Genomic DNA, 20001 nt, shown 5'->3' on the forward strand with positions numbered 1-20001 from the left:
TGGTGGAGTGGGCAGAAAAGTGGCAAATGGAGTTCAACCCGGAGAAGTGTGAGGTAATGCACTTAGGGAGGGCAAATAGTAAAAGGGAATACACAGTAAACGGGAATATATTGAGAAGGGTAGAGCAACTGAGAGTCCTTGGAGTGCACGTGCACAGGTCCCTGAAGGTGGCAGTACTGGTAGATAGGGTTGTGAAGAAAGCATAAGGAATGCTGTCCGTTATTAGCCGAGATATAGAATACAAAAGCAGGGATGTAATGATGGAACTGTATAAAACGCTGGTAAGGCCACTACCTGGAGTATTGTGCACAGTTATGGTCAACACAGTACAGGAAGGATGTAATTGCTCTGGAGAGAGTGTAGAGAAGACTTACAAGAATGTTGCCAAGGTTTGAAAATTGCAGCTACGAGGAGAGATTGGATAGGTTGGGGTTGTTTTCCATGGAGCAGAGGAGGCTGAGGGGAGACTTGATTGAGGGGTATAAAATTGAGGGGCCCGGATAGAGTGGACAGGAAGTACCTGTTTCCCCGAGCAGAAAGTTCAAGAACTAGAGGACATAGATTTAAGCTGATTGGCGGAAGGATTAGAGTGGACGTGAGAAACTTTTTTACCCAGAGGGTGGTGGGTGTATGGAATTCGTTGCCCGAGTTGGTGGTAGAGGCAGGGACCCTCAACTTTTTTTTAAAAGTACCTGGACCTGCACCTGAAGTGCTGTAAGCTGCAGGGCTACAGACTGGGTGCTGGAAGGTGGGATTAGAATGGGCACCTGGTTGTTCTTCAAGCCGGCGTGGACACGATGGGCCGAATTGGCCCCCTTCTGTGCTGTATCTTTTCTATGGTTCTATGGAATTATTAGACAATTTATTTCCTAAATTAGTTAGTGCTGCTTCTTTCTAGGTCAGGTAAAGGTGGGAACATGATGAGCTCAACATGTCTATTGCTGCCTGTACCGTATCATCAGATTGCAGTTGAGTGAGACTCCACAGCTGTATAATAGTGGTACTCAGAAGGATAATGGAATTGTTTTGGGAGTAACAATAGTGGTTTTTGTTTTCTTTGCCCAACAATAACAAATTAATTTAACTGTCTCTTTTAGAGCTAGAACATTGTTTTCTCCAATTTGCAAAAAGCAATGTTTAAAAACTGCAAAAATTATTGCTTTTTTTATTACTTTTTTTTGCCTTTTTTAGTGAATTAGTCTGCTACTAATATTCAGTGCATATTTTGATATTGCTGAATCTATTTTACTGCATTGGGTGAGTAACTTCACACTATCACAAACAAGCCAAGCCCTGACTGGGAATGCCCTGTATTGTCTCCTGACTGTTTGTACTGGGAAACAGTTTTGTAATGTCCCATATATATCAGGACTCGTAGGAACTAATTGGCTTTTTACCAAAATATTCCTATGTTGCTTTAAATATTTTCATGTATTCTGTCAAAACCTAAACTCAGGTTAAAAACACAGAATCATTGCAATTGTTCAATTATTCTGCCAAATCTCTCACACGCACACTGTTTCATAGTTAATTGTGGTTAATTTATAATCAAAGAATGCCATCCTTTTGAACTGCACACAATTCACTGCAACTGAATTGGAGAACTTGACTTTGCAGATGGTGGTGGGGGTGGAGGGGTGTGCTTTCCCTGTGCAAAGGGAAAATGTGTTATTTTCCTGTGCGTTGTCTGGAGGCTTGAGTACGTACTCTGCATTTAAAGTGATAAATGTGTGGATTGTAACTTTGCCACTGACATTTATCACTAAGTATTACCATATTGCCTTAATTAAGTTTAAATGATTTTTTTGGCTGCTTGTTGCTGACAGGGGAATGCTTTATGTTCGTCATGGAGTGGTCCACATTAGAGAATATGTAACTAACAGGGCCAGTTCTGAAATGAAGAAATATTTTAAAGAAGAAAAAAATCACACTTCTTAGCGCCTTATTGTGACCCCAAAAGTGCTTTACTGTGTAGACAAGTATGGTAGTCCATTTGTACCCAGCAGAGTTGATCGGCTATTCAGAAGCCCACGATCTAAACTGTGCCGTCCTAGCTGAGAAAGGAAGTGTGCCAGTGTGGTGAGAAGTGAAAAGAAGATAAACTAACTTGGGTTGTCTTCTCAGGCAGTTTGTTTTTTAAGTTGTATTTTGGAAACTGTCCAGTTGTCCTATTTACAAATGTAGATTTTGAGGTGTCTCATTCAACAATTTGCATATTTACAAACTTGCGAAATGACTTTATAATGCTAGGCAGAATTGACCTGAACTGTGATTTGAAGCTAGTAAATTTTCATTTAACCATTCTTTTAATAAAGAAATCTAAATCTTGTCGCTCCCTGGCAATCGCGTGCAGAACTGACTTGCATGATTTTATATTTGGCTCACTGCTTCAGTCGATCAAAGACACATTGGCAAAATGTTTGCCTGGAGTCTGACTCACCAGTGTACTCCCTCCAGATGTTATGGCAGTCTTCGGATGTTTTGAACATTACAAGTTTTTTTTTCACATCACCATGATTCAACATTCCTTGGGTTGCTTTTAAAATTATATGTCTAGTTCATTAATGTGTTATAATCACGCAACTGTATTGTAAATTTTATGATTTGTCATCTTCATAATATCATCAGGTTTATTACCAAACCTCATAATTGACTTCGTGTCATCAGTATGTCCAGTTTAAAATAGTTTGTACCATCTGAATTTATAAATGTTTTTTGTGCAATTGTTCTCTAGTACTGATACTAAAAACATACCAATATAATAGTGTAAAATCTGAATCACAGGTGCAAAGTAGTAATCTAGAAGTTACTGTTGCTGATATTAACAGACAAAGAGTTTAGTGTGTTTGCATGACATTCCTCTGTCTGCTACTTTAGTGTTAACCTTACATAGAATTACATAATGTACAGCACAGAAACAGGCCATTCGGCCCAACAGGTCCATGCCAGTGTTTATGCTCCATACGAGCCTCCTCCCTCCCTCCTTCATCTAACCCTATCAGCATATCCTTCTATTCCTTTCTCCCTCATGTGTTGATCTAGCTTCCCCTTAAATCCATCTATGCTAGTTGCCTCGACTACTCCTTGTGGTAGTGAGTTCCACATTCTAACCACTCTCTGGGTAAAGAAGTTTCTTCTGAATTCCCTTTTGGATTTATTAGTGACTATCTTATATTTATGGCCCCTAGTTCACTGCAAGTGAAAACATGTTATCCATGTCTACCCTTTCATAATTTTAAAGACCTCTATCAAGTCACCCCTCAGTCTTCTCTTTTCTAGAGAAAAGACCCTCAGCCTGCTGAGTCTTTCCTGATAGGTATAACCTCTCTGTTCTGGTATCGTCCTAGTAAATCTTTTTTACACCTTCTCCAGTGCTTCTATATCCTTTTTATAATATGGAGACCAGAACTGTTCACAGTACTCTACGTTTAACATAACTTCTCTGCTTTTCAATTCTGTCCCTCTAGAAATGAACGCCAGTGCTTGGTTTGCTTTTTTTATGGCCTTATTAACCTGCATCGCTACTTTTAGTGATTTGTGTATCTGTATCCCAGATCCCTCTGCTCCTTTACCCCATTTAGACTCTTATTATCCAAGCAGTATGTGGCCCCCTTATTCTTCCTACCAAAATGTAATACCTCACACTTATCTATAATTGAAATTCATTTGCCAATTACACGCCCATTCTGCGAGTTTATTAATGTCTTATATTTTGTCGCAGTCCTCCTCGGTGTTAACCATACCCCCCAATTTGGTGTCTTCCACAAATTTTGAAATTGTACTTCTGATTCCTGAATTCAAATCATTTATGTAAATTGAACAACAGTGGTCCCTGCACTGATCCTTGTGAAATACCATTTCCCACCTTTTGCCAGTCTGAGTAACTACCTTTATCCCCTACACTCTGTTTTCTGTTTTGTAGCCAGCTTGCTATCCATTTTGTTACCTGTCCCCTGATTCCACATGCTCTGATCTTACTCACGAGTCTATGTGGTACCTTATCGAAGGCCTTTTGAAAATCCAAATGTAATACATCTACTGCATTACCCCTGCCTACCTGTTTTGCTAATACTTCAAAAAATTCCATAAGGTTGGTCAAGCATAACCTTCCCTTTTGAAATCTGTGCTGTCTATTCTATATTATACTTTTCATTTCTAGATGTTTTTCTATTACATCTTTGTGTAAGGATTCCATTATCTTTTCTACCACCAAAGTTAAACTAATTGGTCTATAGTTCCCTGGACTGGTTCTATCATCCCTTTTTAAATATAGGAATCACATTAGCTGTCCACCAGTCCTCTGGCACTATTCTCTTTTCTAATGAATTTATATATATATAATAGTGCCTCTGCTATCTCTTCCCTAACTTCTTTTAATATGCACTGGTGCAATCCATCTGGACTAGGGGTTTTATATCCTCTCTAAGTTTGATTAGTTTATCAGTTATCTCCTGCCCCCCTCCCTTTTTATAACCTTAAATGTTGTTATCTTATTTGATCTATTTTAATATCATTCCCACCATGTTTATCTCCCTGGTAAATACTGAGGCAAAGTAATTATTTAATATTTCTGCCATTTTGCTGTCATTACCTGTGAGTTCATCATGTGTATCCCTTAATGGCCCTATCCCTATCCTGAATTTTCTTCTGTTATTTGTGTCTGTAGAATACTTTCCCATTTCATTTTATATTCCTTGATGATTTAATTTCATAGTTTCTCTTTGCCTTCCTAATTTTTTTTAACTTCTTTCCTAACCTTTTCGTATTCTCTTTTGTCATCCTCTCCTTCGTTGTCTCTGTACTCATTGTATGCCTTTTTCTTTAGTTTCAATTTTGCCCTTATTTCTTTCTTCATCCATGGTGTATCATTACTGGCTAGTTTCTTGCTTTTTGGTGGGATATATTTCTCACTCTATTGATCACTGTTTTAAATGTTTCCCACTGCTGTTCTATTTCTTTGTTTCTCACTGAATTTTTCCAGTTTATTTTCCCTAATTCTATTCTCATCCCTGAAAATCAGCTTTTTTCCAATTTATTACTTATGTCCTTCTCAATTTTTATCTTAAACCTTATTATGTTATGATTGCTATTGCCTACATGTTCCCCTATGCTTGCTTCCCTTGTGTGGTCTGGTTCATTTCTCATTGCTAGATCCAGCAGTGCTTCCTCTGTTGGGCTTTTTTACATACTGGGTAAGAAAGGAGTCCTGCACACCTTGTAAAATCTCTATTCTCTGTACCTCTTTACTTACCTCTTCTCGCCAATTTATTTGGAAATAGTTAAAGTCTCCCATGATGATTATTCTATGCCCTGTCCTCATTTCACATTTACTTACATATCTCTTCCACCTTCTTTCCACTGCTAGGTGGTCTGTAGTATACCCCTATTAGCGTGATCAATCCTTTTATTTTTTATTTCAATCCATATAGATTCTGTTTCTATCCTTCTGTTAGTTATGTCCCTTTTTTCTACTGCCATTGTTATCTCGAATTAGTACATCCACTCCACCCCCCACCCTTCCCTGTACTTTCTGATTATGTTATAGCCTGCAATATTTGGTTGCCATGTTTGTTCTTCCTACTACAACTGGTTCCACGCTATGGATTATTGCCTTCAGCTCCCTAATTTATTTTGGACACTGTGTCCATTGCTGTGCCGGCAGATTAATTCATGTTCAGTAGTACCTTTTACTTTATTTTTAAGTCCTTTTATACTTCTACTTTTAAAACTGCATTTGTTCCTTGACTGTTATCTTTATTCCTTACTCTGGTCTGGCCTTTACACTCATCACCTGTTTCTTTTATCTTTAAGCTTTTGTTGTTGCTATCAGATCCCTTCCCCCATCTTGCTAGTTTAAAGCCTTATGCACTGCCCTATTTATCCTTTCCACTAGGACTCTGGCCCCATTTCAGTTCAGGTGGAGCCCGTCCCAGCGGTACAGCTCCTTCCTGTCCCAGTACTGGTGCCTGTGCCCCTTGAAATGGAACCCCTCCTTCTACACCACTCTTTCAGCCATGCCTTCACCTTTCTGACCTGTCTATCCCTATGATGATTAGCATGTGGCATGAGTAGTAAACCTGAGATTACCACCTTGAGTTCCTGCTTTCCAATTTAGTTCCTAGCTTCTGCTATTCCCTAAGCAGGACCTCCTCCTTCTTATGTCATTGGTGCCAACATGGACCATGACAACTGGATTCTCCCCCTCCCTTTCCAAGTTCCTCTCCAGTTGCTCAGAGATGTCCTTTACCCTTGCACCAGGTAGGCAACCCCCACCCCCACCCCGGACACTCAGTCGCAACTGCAGAGGAGGCTATCTATCCCCATGACTACAACCTTTCTATACTGATCCTTCCCCCCCCCCCCCCCCAAAATCCCTTGGACTGCCTCGTGCTCCACTGTGCCATGGTTAGCATTTTGCACATCCTCCCGGAAGCCGCCTTCATCCTCACAGGTATCAAGTATCTCGTACCTGTTGCATAGGACCAGTGTCTGCAGGACCTCCTTCTCTACCTCTCCCTCCCTTGTGTTGGAGTGTCTCTAACTCACACTCCAGCTCAAAGACTCTGAGCTGGAGTGTCTCAAGCAGAGACATTTACTGCAGATGTGGCAATCCAGGACAGTATCGCTGTCCACAAACTCCCACATACTATACTCCCGTCACACAGCCTGTACTGCCATCTCTAGTTTTTGTTTATTTTATCAATAGTTTATTTCTAGGAATAATAGAATCGAGATCTATTACATTTAGTAAATGGATTATTTACTATTTAGTTTATATTATATTTAGTAAATGGATTTAGCTTGATTTTGAATTAATTAGCAATTACTTAGTCCTTTTTATTTCATGTACTTTTTTAATTTAAGCTTTAAAAGTTGATTAGTTTATAGTCCCTTGGTTTAAATCGCTTAGGACCTCCTTCCACCTCTGCAACTAATTCCCACACTCATCAAATTCATGGTTGAAAGTCCTCACTCTGTTAGCAGTTCACCCTCTGTCTTTACCAACCTATTTGAAATAAATGGGTTACTGTCTGTATATAAATGGTGGACACTGGAGTGTCATATGTACAGGTTCAGTGTTAGTCTGCTAATGTAATACACAAGATAAGGGCTCATGGGGTTGGGGGTAGTATATTAGCATCGATAGAGGATTGGTTATCGGACAGAAAACAGAGTAGGAATAAACAGGTCATTTTCAGGTTGGCAAGCTATTACTAGTGGGGTGCCTCAAGGATTAGTGCTGGGGCCTCGGCTATTTACAATCTATATTAATGACTTAGATGAAGGGACCGAGTGTAATGTATCCAAATTTGTTGACTATACAAAGCTAGGTGGGAAAGTAAGCTGTGAGGAGGACCCAAATAGTCTGCAAAGGAATATAGACAGATTAGGTGAGTGGGTGGGAAGGTGGCAGATGAAGTATAATGTGGGGTTATTCACTTTGGTAGGAAGAATAGGAAAAATATTTTTTAAATGGTGAGAAACTAAAAAATGTTGGTGTTCAGAAGGATTTGGGTGTCCTTGTACACGAAAAACAGGAAGTTAACATGCATGTACAGCAAGCAATAGGGAAGGCTAATGATATGTTGGCCTTTATTGCAAGGGGGTTGGAGTACAAGAGTAAGGAAGTCTTGCTACAATTGTACAGGGCTTTGGTGAGACCACACGTGGAGTACTGTGTACAGTTTTGGTCTCCTTACCTAAGGAAGGATATACTTGCCTTAGAGGGGGTGTAACGAATGTTCATTAGATTAATTCCTGGGATGAGAGGATTGTCCTATGGTAGGATAAGGTATTATATAAACTTAAGTATATGTTCTTTATAGCCAGTTGTAGTGCTGATAATAGACGACAACATGTCATTAGAGGGTTTTCTAAAACATTTTCTAAATCTGCACCTATTTAGTAGGGAAGCTGGTGGTTAAGATTACATTTTTTTTCTAGCCATATTTTGTTTTCCCACTTAAATGTGGAAAACATTGGTGCAGATATAATGGCTGATTCTGCCATCCCATGCTTCAAGTGGGGAAGTCATGTTTGATGGGTGCTGGCTCATTGAAGTGCTACACCATTGTAGCCCAGATTCTCTGACTGCTGTTTGCAAGTGTGGCTCCCTGCTGGGATTGTATAATTACTTCTATGGAGTATTAAACATGAGCAGTGTTTTTGATGACAAAATTGCAGTGTACAAATCATAGCAATTATTGCATATCCTTTATTCAATATTATTGATCCATATACAAGCTGTTTGTTTCATTGACTACTGTCTTCAGAGCAAATTATAATTAATAATTGTAATTTTTAATGCCAGTTCATAGAACGAAGAAGTAGAAACTATGTCATTAAAAATCTTTAACAAAGGAGCAGTAGTAATTGCACAGTACATTTCATTGTTTGCCTTTTCTCATGCTCTTTAAAATGTTAAACTGTGGCATTCAAGTTTGGCATTTCAGTGGTATGCACATACTTTAATGTTCATGAGTGAAAAAATCCATTTACTTTCTTTTACCATGATAAATGATCCCGGAGGAAAAAATGAGTTCCTCAACTTGTTGGTTTCCCACCCGCTGTGAGAGTAACATTGATATTGTTGCACGGCTATTCAGCGGCTAGTGCAATTTTTGTTGCAGAATGCATAGTGCAAAGATTTAGTATTATGACATTTTGACCCATTAAGGGTATCTTGCGGGGTAGCCGGCAATATCCCTGAAGTTAAGCAGTGTTAATCTCACCATTTGACATGAGCGTTGATGCTTATCCTGGCTATCCCATGTCAGGAATGAAGGCAGTTTCTGCAGTGTGAAGTGTTGGTGATGCATGGCTCCAGATATAGCTTTCTTGGCTCACAGAGAGAGAGAATGGCTTTCTGTTTGCCATTTATAAACAGGTTTCACTTTATGTAATAAATAGATGCCGCCAGGACCAGTTGTGTCAATTACAGTCTTACTTCTCTAGCTCTTTCCACACATTTTTCTATAAGCTGGCTCTGGCAATTCCTCTTTAACTGGGACTAAAGCTGCAACATTGCAATAGGTAATCGTTTTAAAGTTTAATGTCAAATTTTTTGAACACTATCTTTTTAATATATCTCAGTAATAGAACAGTGTGCATCTTGGCTACAATAATGAAAATGTTATGGTTGCTCACCAATTTTATCATGTGACTTGTACAAAGCAAGAAAGCAATACCAGCTCAGCTTGGCAAAGTTATTTACTATCTAAAAATCATATTCTATTGGAAATATGGCTCTGGACATCCCTCCCCAAATCTCTCTGCCTCACCACCTCTCTCTCCTCCTTTAAGACACTGCTTAATGCTTACCTCTTTGACCAAGCGTTTGATTACTTGTCCTAATGTCTCTTCCTTTGGCTCAGTGTCACATTTTGTCTGTTCCTGTAAAGCATCTTGGGACGCTTTCCTACATTAAAGGTGCTATGTAAATGCAAGTTGTTCAAAAGGGACTGGAGTGGAAGAATTGCCCTATACAATCATGACTCATGACATCCATTTGTAGGCAGAGACAAAAGCAGAGCATGGGTGCAACAATCTTCTGCTACAACCAGAATTGCTGGAACCAATCCTCGGCCGTCCCATGATACAGTACCTCCCCTGCCCCCCCCCCCATGGCTTTCAGAAAATTTGTCTGTGGAATACTCCATAGTACTTTGAAAAGATGTCTCAGTATATACCTTAATGACTAGATGGTAACACAATGGCAGTGTAAGTGCCTGAAAATGCCAGTGAGGAATTAGAAGTGGTACCAATAATGCAGCAAGGAAGAGTGGTGTACCAGGCACATATTCCAACTGTCTTGCAGAGATTACCATTGCTGTACCATTTCTTAGAGTCAAATCACATCTGCCAAATAAATGTGCCCAAGCCACCTTGTTGTATGCCTTCACATTCTGATCTTCAAATATCTATTACTAATGTGCTCCTGCTATATTGTAATTAATAACAAATAAATGCTCAACACAATATTCAAATTAAATGTAGGACATTTATTTCCTGCATTGTGTAGTGTTTGAATGTTGAAGGCTTGAGTTGGCATGGTGCTGCTCCTAGGTATTGTGCTTTGTTTAAAAAAAAAGGCCCTAGCACACTCTACGGGATTCCCTTGTGGAAAGAAGTGAGTGTGTTAGCTGGCTATGTGGATGGCACTAGACTGCCATAGGCTATGCGTTGGCAAGGTTTTGCATGTGAACTGGCCACATTTGGGACTTGGCTGACAGTTGCCAGCTTTAAGCTACTTCTAGGCTTAGTGCAGGAGGTGCTTTCAGGAGGTGGGGGAATTGGCAACCGTCCCTTTTAATTGTGTGCCTTCACTGCCTGAGTGCTTGGAAAAGAGCTTGTAGCTCCTGGCTAATCGAAGTGCTTTCCTCAGTCAGTTAATGTTCATTCCTGCAACAGTTTAGTGCGTGATCAGCTAGCTGTACATTTTTAACAAGGTGTTAACATGATGCATGTTCGTTTATATGGGAATAGTGCTGATTGGCAATGCCTTATTTTTTGGACATAACCATTTTATGAATATTGGGCATTTCTGCTACTAATGTGTTCTTATCATTTCAACATAGTTTAGTAGATTCTGATTAAAATACTCTGTTGGACAATGTATTGGGATTCTAATGTTATGGATCACCATGCTGCCTATTGGTCCTGCCTTCGAGTCTGCTGCCTCTCCTTCCCTCCAGGAAAGCCCTTCACTTCTACACCACAAGCCTGCAGATAGAGAAAACTGTGGAATTCTCTACATACCTAAAAAGAATAACCCATTTCTGGTGGAAAGTGTATTTTGGACTAATTGTGCCCTAATACATCAGAAATTAACTTTGTGTTAGATGTTAGCTGGAAGCCAAACTGAGGTTTGTGTGCCATAAATAATGCCCTAAATAAATGTACAAGCATATTTATTGACTTGTTTATTTGAAATCATATTTAGTGACAAGTAAAAAAAAAAAAAAATCCATTCAACTCAAAACAGCTTCTGTTAAAGATTTGTACATCCAGCATGTTTAGCATAACTGGTTCTGTTTATCTGCTGTTATATGAATCTCGGTTGACTTATTCTTTAATGCTGTTCGCAAAAGTAGTTTTGCTCCTTTTGCAGGATGCTGAAGAATGTGATAGAGCAGGAAGTGTTGCCACCTGTCAGGCCATTATTCGTGCAGTTATTGGGATTGGAGTTGAAGAAGAAGACCGGAAGCATGCATGGATGGAGGATGCAGAAAGTGTAAGTGTAGAGAATATTTTGTGGGCTTTTTAGTAGAAAACTATACCTAAATTAAAAGAAAATAGTTTTAAGATTCATGAAATTTTTTTCTGGTGACTTAAGTGGGTATGCCCTTCTGTCACATCCATTTAGGATTAGCTTGGCCATAGAAAAACTGTAATGGTAATACATTTTTATTTTGTCTTTCTGTTGTATTGTTTAAGAACATTCATTTTTGTGGAAGAAGAAATTACTGAGTTATAATAGCAATGTAGATTGTACCATTGACAGTTATCTCATAATATTGTGTGTACTCTGCTACAGCTGTGTTTAAATGCTACATATGGTGTGGCACTGAGCCATACAGGCAAGAATGTCAAGATTTGATCCCTGTTTTGGGTAATCAATCTCTCTTTGAGCAGTTCATGCTTGTCCAAGTGGTCTGTCATTCTGTCCGATAGATTCCAGTAATTTCCCCACAACCGATGTTAAATTGACAGCACTGTAGTTACCTGGTTTCTCCCTCCCTCCTTAAATAATTGAGTGACATTTGTAAATTTCCAATTCATAGTCACAACTCCTGAATCTAGAGAGCTTTGGAAAATTATGACTTACAATTTCCTCACCTATTTTTAATACCCTGAGGTGGTGGAAACCATCAGGCCTTAGAGATTTGTCGACCTTAAGTCCCATTAATTTCTGCAATCCCATTTTTAAAAATTTATATTAAATTCACTAAATTCCTCCCCTAGACTTATTTTTAGGTTCCTTTGTACCGCTGGTATTTTGTCTCTTTCTCCACTGTGAAAATGGATACAAAGTACTCATTTAACAAGTCTGCCATTTCCTTGTTGTCCATTATAGCCTCATTTGTATCTATCTTTAATGGGCTCACAATCCCCTTTACCGCTCTATAAAAACTTTTGCTGTTAGTTTTGATATCCCCTGCAAGTTTTTTTTTCATATTCCCTTTTTGCATTTCGTTCCTTTCTTTGTATCCTTGTTGCTTCTTGTAGCATTTCCAGTTTTCTTTGCATTTGTGTAAGCCGTTTCTTTTAGCTTGATATTGTCTACCTCATTTATTGACTATAGTTGCTTAACTACACAAGTAGAGCCTTTGCCTTTTAGGTGTTTTATCGTACCAAATACTTCTTTGAATACTTCCCACTGTTTGTAGGTTTACTCGTTAACAGTTCAGCCCAGTTTACTACGGTCAATTCATTTCTCGTCCCTTCAAAATTTGCCTTACTTAAATTTAAAACCCTTGTGACTCTTCCTTCTCCCCCTCAAACCTAGTATCAAATTCAATATTATCGTTACTCTTCCCAAGATGTTCCCTTACCGTCAGATTGTTAACTAGTTGTGAAATTACAGTTAATTTAAAATGATCTGAGTGTGAGGAGAGGTTAGGAGAAATTTATTACTCAGCGATATTGGGGCTTAGAATTGAGGTAGAGACCATTGGATCTTTTAAGGGAAAATTGGATAAATATTTGAAGCAGAGGAAGACACAAGACTATGGCGAGAGATTGGGCAAGTGGGATTAGTTTTGCATTGTTTTCGCAAAGAGCCAGAACAGACCCGACTGGACGAATGGCCACCTTCTCTGCTGTAAACTTCTGTGGTTGTATAGGAGTGCGGCGTTGCTGAATAAATCTTCCTTTAACATCTTCAATTCTCTTGCATGGATAGTGGTTGTGTATAAACTAAATTATACAACAGAAAGCTGGCTCCAAAGGGCCAGCTGTTGACATACATGAAATAAACTCAGTACATTAAAGGATATTTGCTACTATTTATCTTGTGACAAAGGTAACCATCTGTACTAAATGTGATTGGCGCTTAGCAGTAGAAATTGCATGTTTGCTTCTTCAGATTAGAAACAAACATTTTGAACTTCTGAAATATGTTCATTTTAGTTTCGTAAATATGTTCAATACCTGTTCCAATAAATTTTGTCAATTATGTAAGATAGTCTTTGATTTTATTTTAGTCTGAGATTTCTTGCTCATTTAATTCTGCTTCATTCCCCAGTGTATTTCCCATGGAGCACTTGAATGTGCAAGAGCAATCTATGCCCATGCACTCCAGGTCTTTCCAAGCAAAAAAAGTGTGTGGTTGAGAGCTGCGTATTTTGAAAAGAATTATGGCACCAGGTACTATTACAATAGAAATACAGTGCTAACATAATTGTGCTTGACGAAGATGATCACAAAGTAACTTTACTGTATTTAGTGCAAGAATCACTGACTTTGTTGGGCTGCCTAATTTTTATTATTCATTGACTGGATCTGATTATTTGTGTGTCAAAATATAGGGGGAATAAGCCGCTATCTCCTTAAATCTTGATTGAAGTATAGAAGAGTACAGTTAAAACACCTATGGGATAGAGTTCTACTGTCTCTAAATTTTCCCACATGTACTTAACTGCTGTACTGCAGTTTCTCATCCCTAAGATTAATTATGTAACACAATCCATGGTAATTTGACCCCAGATGTATGCCATTCTTCCCATGTCAAGGTGACATTCTTGGTTTAAATTCAGCTGCTTTCTGATTTTCTTCATTTATATTCCACTTATTAGACTATTCCACTGGATTAGACTAAGTAGTCCAACAAATTGAAAGTCACAGGAAAAGGAGTTCACTTTGCATTCTCTTCCATTCTCTTTGCCCTTTAATTAGACTTATTATACCTATTTCAACAAAGTTTTTAAAGTTGTCTTTGGTCCTGGTGTGCAATGGCAAATCTCTTGTCATGAAACGGTTTAGAACAGTGTTCCTTCCAAGGTAGTCTATATTGAAATGTGGTTTGTCACAGCCTTCATAATCTCCCAGCTGGTACCCAAGCAGGACTGTACTAAGAAGACAGTTGCTCCCTTGAACGTAACCATGGAAGGCGGTCTGGGTGAGTCCAACACCTGGATATGTGCTGCCACTTCCCAAGTAGAAACTTAGAAATTTGGCCCATCAGCTTCTGAGTTTGTAACCCTAAGACATTTCTGATAAATAATGTACACTACTTGGGAAAAGATTCCTACTGCACTTATTCTATTGTTAATCTATCTTTATGGACGAATTTGCAGGGTTATGGGGAAAAAGCTAGGTTGTGGGACTAAATTGGCCAGCTCTTTCAAAGAGCTGGCACAGGCACGACGGGCTGAATGGCCACCTTCTGTGCTTTCTCATTCTATGATTCTATGACTGTAATGCATTGTTTTTTTCCCTTAAGCAGTAAATTAACTTATTAAAGGTTCATTGAAATTGTGTTCCTATTTTTAGTATTAGTAATCATCAAAAAAACAGACCAACTTCGGTGAATGTACAAAATCAGAGAAAGTTATTAAATGATTAAGTGAGTGTTCTGATTAGTTTGTTTGCTGTATGTCAGCAAACCAGCTGAAAATGTTTTAGAACATATGTGAACAGTTACAGAATTGAATGAGAATTGTCAGGATACTACCACATATTTGTAACAACTCCTTAATATGATGGGCACAGCAAGACATTTTATAAGCAGAGTTATTATCCCATTAGTTATCAAGTCCATTTGGCTAAAAAATTGTTAAAGTTCTTGAAGTTCATAGGAAGAATAAGATTGCAATATTTAACATTGAAAAACAGCATTAATGCATACAAAATATTTCTAGACAGAGCAGTGGAAAAATGCTTAAATCATTTGTCTAATATGAATTGTCTACCTAATTTTTTTTGAAGATCCAAAAGTTAATGTGGAACCACTTTATTGTGAAATGTATTATATGGTATTGGTGATTGCAGTTTTATGTCCTTTTTTAGATTTCAAATAAATCTCAATGTATGCAAAGATATTATGAGCTACTAACATAATTATAGGTCAGTCATTACATTTATAGCTGGCTTGAATACAGTAGATGCTTTCTTGGATTGACCATGAGAGCAATGTCTAATCATAGTTAAATTATCTTATTTTATTTCAGGGAATCTTTGGAGGCCCTTTTGCAGAGGGCTGTGGCTCACTGCCCAAAAGCAGAAGTCCTTTGGCTAATGGGGGCTAAGTCCAAATGGTTAGCTGGAGATGTGCCTGCAGCTAGAAGCATTCTGGCCCTTGCTTTTCAGGTCTGTATGATAGAAGTTTGTGTTCTTTGCTGCGAGTTTGAGACTGTGCTTTGAATTTCCTGATATTCATAATAACAGCAAAAGCAAAATACTGCAGATGCTGGAAATCTGAAATTAAATATAAAATGCTGGAAACACACAGGTCAGGCAGCATCTGTGGAGAGAGAAACAGTGTTATTGTTTCAGGTCGATGACCTTTCACCAGAACCTGATTTGACAGCCTGTGGTTTTAATGTTTTCAAATAGCAATTATGTTTTTTGACTTCTTTCCCCTCACCCCTTGCTTCCACTCCCCTCTCTTCCCTGCTGGTGCCTCCATTATCCAAGTTTCCTCTTCCAAGTAGAAGGGTGGGACAGTCTGTGGGCTTCACTGGCTGCTGCCAGTGCTAGGATTGGGTCTGCTGATTTTCGTTCTAGTAGCCATCCTGAGAACATATAAGAAATTTGTGTAGATTGCGAGAAATCAAGTTCCACCAACATTTTTGACTTGGATTAGGGATCTCAATGAGAGTTTAATTTTTGTACCACTGAAGACTTTTGGATTGTCTAATTTAATATGCATTTTACATAGAGTGAGAGCAATAATAAAGACATAGTGGTGAATTAGGTTTGATCAGTTAGTAGTACTCTTGTTCCAGAGTAAGAAGGTTGTAGGTACAAGGTTGTAGAGCTGAATTCCAGAGGTGAGGTGAGAGTGACTGCCCTTGACATCAAGGCAGCATTTGACAGAGTGTGGCACCAAGGAGCCCTAGTAAAATTGAAGTCAATGGGAATCAGAGGGAAAACTCTCCAGTGGCTGGAGTCATACCTAGCACAAAGGAAGATGGTAGTGATTGTTGGAGGCCAATCATCTCAGCCCCAGGACATTGCTGCAGGAGTTCCTCAGGACAGTGTCCGAGGCCCAACCATCTTCAACTACTTCATCAATGACCTTCCCTCCATCATAAGGTCAGAAATGGGGATGTTCGCTGATGATTGCACTTTGTTCAGTTCCATTCGCAACCCCTCAAATAATGAAGCAGTCCGAGCCCGCATGCAGCAAGGCCTGGATAACATCCAGGCTTGGGCTGATAAGTGGCAAGTAACATTCGCACCAGACAAGTGCCAGGCAATGACCATCTCCAACAAGAGGGTCTAACCACCTTCCCTTGACATTCAACGGCATTACCATCGCCGAATCCCCCACCATCAACGTCCTGGGGTCAGCATTGACCAGCAACTCAACTGGACCAGCCATATAAATACTGTGGCTACAAGAGCAGGTCAGAGGCTGGGTATTCTGCGGTGAGTGACTCACCTCCTGACTTCCCCAAAGCCTTTCCACCATCTACAAGGCACAAATCAAGAGTGTGATGGAATACTTTCCATTTGCCTGGATGAGTGCAGCTCCAACAACATTCAAGAAGCTCGACACCATCCAGGACAAAGCAGCCCGCTTGATTGGCACCCCATTCACCACCCTAAACATTCACTCCCTTCACCACCACGCACTGTGGCTGCAGTATGTACCATCCACAGGATGCACTGCAGCAACTCGCCAAGGCTTTTTCGACAGCACCTCCCAAACCCGCGACCTCTACCACCTAGAAGGACAAGAACAGCAGGCACATGGGAACACCACCGCCTGCATGTTCCCCTCCAAGTCTCTCACTATCCCGACTTGGAAATATATCGCCGTTCCTTCATTGTCGCTGGGTCAAAATCCTGGAACTCCCTTCCTAACAGTACTTCCTAAAACCTAACTTCACCACACGGACTGCAGCGGTTCAAGAAGGCAGCTCACCACCCACCGCCTTCTCAAGGGCAATTAGGGATGGGCAATAAATGCTGGCCTTGCCAGCGACGCCCACATCCCATGAATGAATTTTTTTTTAAATCCCCACTCCAGAACTGGAGCACATAATCTAGGTTGATACACCAGTGCAGTACTGGGAGTGTTGCATCATTTGAAGCGCCACCCTTCAGATAAGGCATCAAACTGGGGCCCCTATCGTATCTTTTCTGGTAGATCAAGTGGATATTAAAGATCCCAGGGCACTATTCAAAACCAGGGAGTTCTCTGGGTGTTCTAGCCAACATCCCTCCCTCAGCCAACATCACCAAGAACAGATTCACTGGCCATTCTTTACATGGATATTTGTGGGATATTAACTATGTAAAAGATGATTGATTTTGCATGTATAATAGCCCTGCATTTCAAAGTAGTTCATTGTGTAAACACTTTGAGACACTTCTGAGAAAAGTAATGAGGCATTACATAAATGTAAATCATCTTGTTTTGCAGTGATAGAGATTGCTGAAGTTCAACTACCAAATTCAAGTGAAACATTGGTTGTTACAGTTCCTTTTTTTAGTGAATATATTTTTGGTTCATTGTATATTTTTGTTTTGTAATAGGCTAACCCTAACAGTGAAGAGATTTGGTTGGCTGCAGTTAAGCTGGAGTCTGAGAATAATGAATATGAAAGAGCACGAAGACTCCTGGCTAAAGCTAGGAGCAGTGCTCCTACTGCAAGAGTAAGTAAACATATAGCAATTTAAAATTAAACCTAATATAATCAATTTCCTCTGGAATGGAAGCATCTACGGTCAGTGCACAGCCTGCTTTGTTGCTTTAAAAGAATACTGTATTTACTCTCGTTTATTAATTGTATCCATGCGGTTTATATCAATTAGTGTTAATTATATTCAGGTGGTGGTTATCAATTGGGGATTCTCGTATCCATTTATAGAGGGAGCTTATCTAGGGGGTGCATGGTGTGTAATGGGTATCTGAGAATAAAGACTTGAAAGCAACTGAAGACTAGGCTCTAGTATTCTATCCTTCTTACCACCTGGCTATCCAATTTATTACACTTTTGTAAAACTATTTACGGACTTAATTGAAGAAAATGTTTCCTAACTCTCCATTATGGTATGCTTAAATTATAATTTCACTAATAACTGAGGTACCAATTGGGTCAAATCCAAACCTCTAACCTCTGCCTGGTATTTTCTGACCTGCAAGGCTTAATTGTACGATGCAAATTGGTAACTTTCTAAAATCTATGCTTGGTGACTTACCTTGTTGGGGACCGTTTCTGTAGGTCCCCGGCGGCGGACTGACTCCAGATGAAGCTGGACTCCCACCCGCAGGTGATGGTGTCATTCCTGCTGGAGTCAGTGTCATGCATGCAATTGAAGCCCAGGAGTTAAAATCTCACGCTCCGGGGGGGGCCAGGTGGTTTGCTTCTCGTTTTGGCCCCTCGATTTCCCCCCCCCCCCCCCATTCCTGTCCCGAGTTCAAAATCTTGAATCTTATGTGGTTTTAATATTTCTGAAGCATATTTGTGGTAATCAGATGCATTTAATGTTGATTTTCTACTTTATAAGTTGCCCCCAAAATTACATTATTTCAATCTGTGGCTTTGTTGGAGACTGTGTAAACATTCAAACTGCAGTAGCACAATCCTTTGAAATAGCTCTCAAACTACATTGCAAACATTTATTTTATTTAGGGGATAGCTGCTCTGGTCATGAGGAAATATTCAGTCATTTCACTACAATATTTGCATTGTCTCTTGTGCTATTTCCCAGCATAAAGCAGTAGTTCAAAACTTGCCTTTGGGTGGTGTGATGCCAGCTTTTACAGTCCCTGATTTTTTTTTTGTGGAAAATATGATGCTGATGGGTGTAACAGTTTGTGTCTGGTGATGAATGGCCATGTTGTAAATGTATTAGGTTGGATCTAGTCATCTACAGTGTAGAGGAAGTGATATCCCATCTGCTACATGATGTAATTTCAACTTAATTATTTTTGTTGAATCACTCTGGCTTCACATTTCAAGAAGTACACCATAAAGATAGAAATTGATGTTTTCATTGAATTGGCTCAGTATTAATGGTACATTTGGAATGGGATGAAGTTCCTTTTGGTATCTGGCCCGTATGAGCTGCCACTTGTTTTCTTTACAGTCTGTTGTTTCAGGGATGATAGATCAGTGCCCATTAAAGCTTGATGAAAATATGTACTGGAAAAGGTAACTTTTTAACCTTCATCTGTGTAGCTCAAATCTCCAGCATAGGATTCCTATTCCCAAATAGCATTTTAGATTATTTAAATTATACCTTGGTCTCCATTTTCTTATTAGCTAAGAGGAAGTACATGCATATTACAGCAGCAAGGAGAACTGCAGGGGAGAGGACGAGGAGTCCTTTCCTGCAGATATATCATCTCTGCTTACCTGCAGTAGGGTGTAATGAGACTGGATGCATGGTACAGTCATATTTAGATTGAACAGTTACTTACACACTTTTTTTAACATGGTCTCTTGATAAAATTTGATGCAATCTCATTTGGAGCCTTTGGGTTATGGGAGAGGTAAGGACGTGTACTAAAGCTAAGCAGTGTAGAATTCTAGAACCTTTTACTGGAAAACACCATATGTTGTACACTGGTTTGTTTAGTTGTTTTTTTGTATGAGTTTGCTGGTTGTGGTAGTTCAACTATAAATGTATTGGTTTGAACAAGTGCTAGAAATTTGGGACATTACCCTGCACACACATGGTGAGGTCCGAGGAGCCCCGCGTATTGGGCCTCGGACCTCGTTGATATAGAGATGGCACTCCAGGTTGAGGCCACGCAGGTAAGTTGCTGGAAGTTTAGGCCGCAGCTAGCGCCGCAGAGGCCCACGTGTAAATGGAGATGGGATT

The 20001-nt window shown here is 39.5% G+C and overlaps 1 protein-coding gene across 2 annotated transcripts in view; it reads left to right on the plus strand.

Annotated features, from left to right (window-relative positions):
- Positions 1-20001, plus strand: part of prpf6 (PRP6 pre-mRNA processing factor 6 homolog (S. cerevisiae)) — a 63053-nt gene that overhangs the window by 26621 nt on the left and 16431 nt on the right. For both annotated transcript variants that reach the window (XM_068000505.1, XM_068000506.1), the window contains exons 12-15: positions 11111-11233; positions 13247-13368; positions 15171-15309; positions 17707-17826. In XM_068000505.1, coding sequence (XP_067856606.1) covers positions 11111-11233; positions 13247-13368; positions 15171-15309; positions 17707-17826 — 504 coding nt within the window. The remainder of the gene's footprint in view (positions 1-11110; positions 11234-13246; positions 13369-15170; positions 15310-17706; positions 17827-20001) is intronic.

Source organism: Heptranchias perlo, chromosome 19 (genome assembly GCF_035084215.1).
Source record: "Heptranchias perlo isolate sHepPer1 chromosome 19, sHepPer1.hap1, whole genome shotgun sequence".
Taxonomy (NCBI): domain Eukaryota; kingdom Metazoa; phylum Chordata; class Chondrichthyes; order Hexanchiformes; family Hexanchidae; genus Heptranchias; species Heptranchias perlo.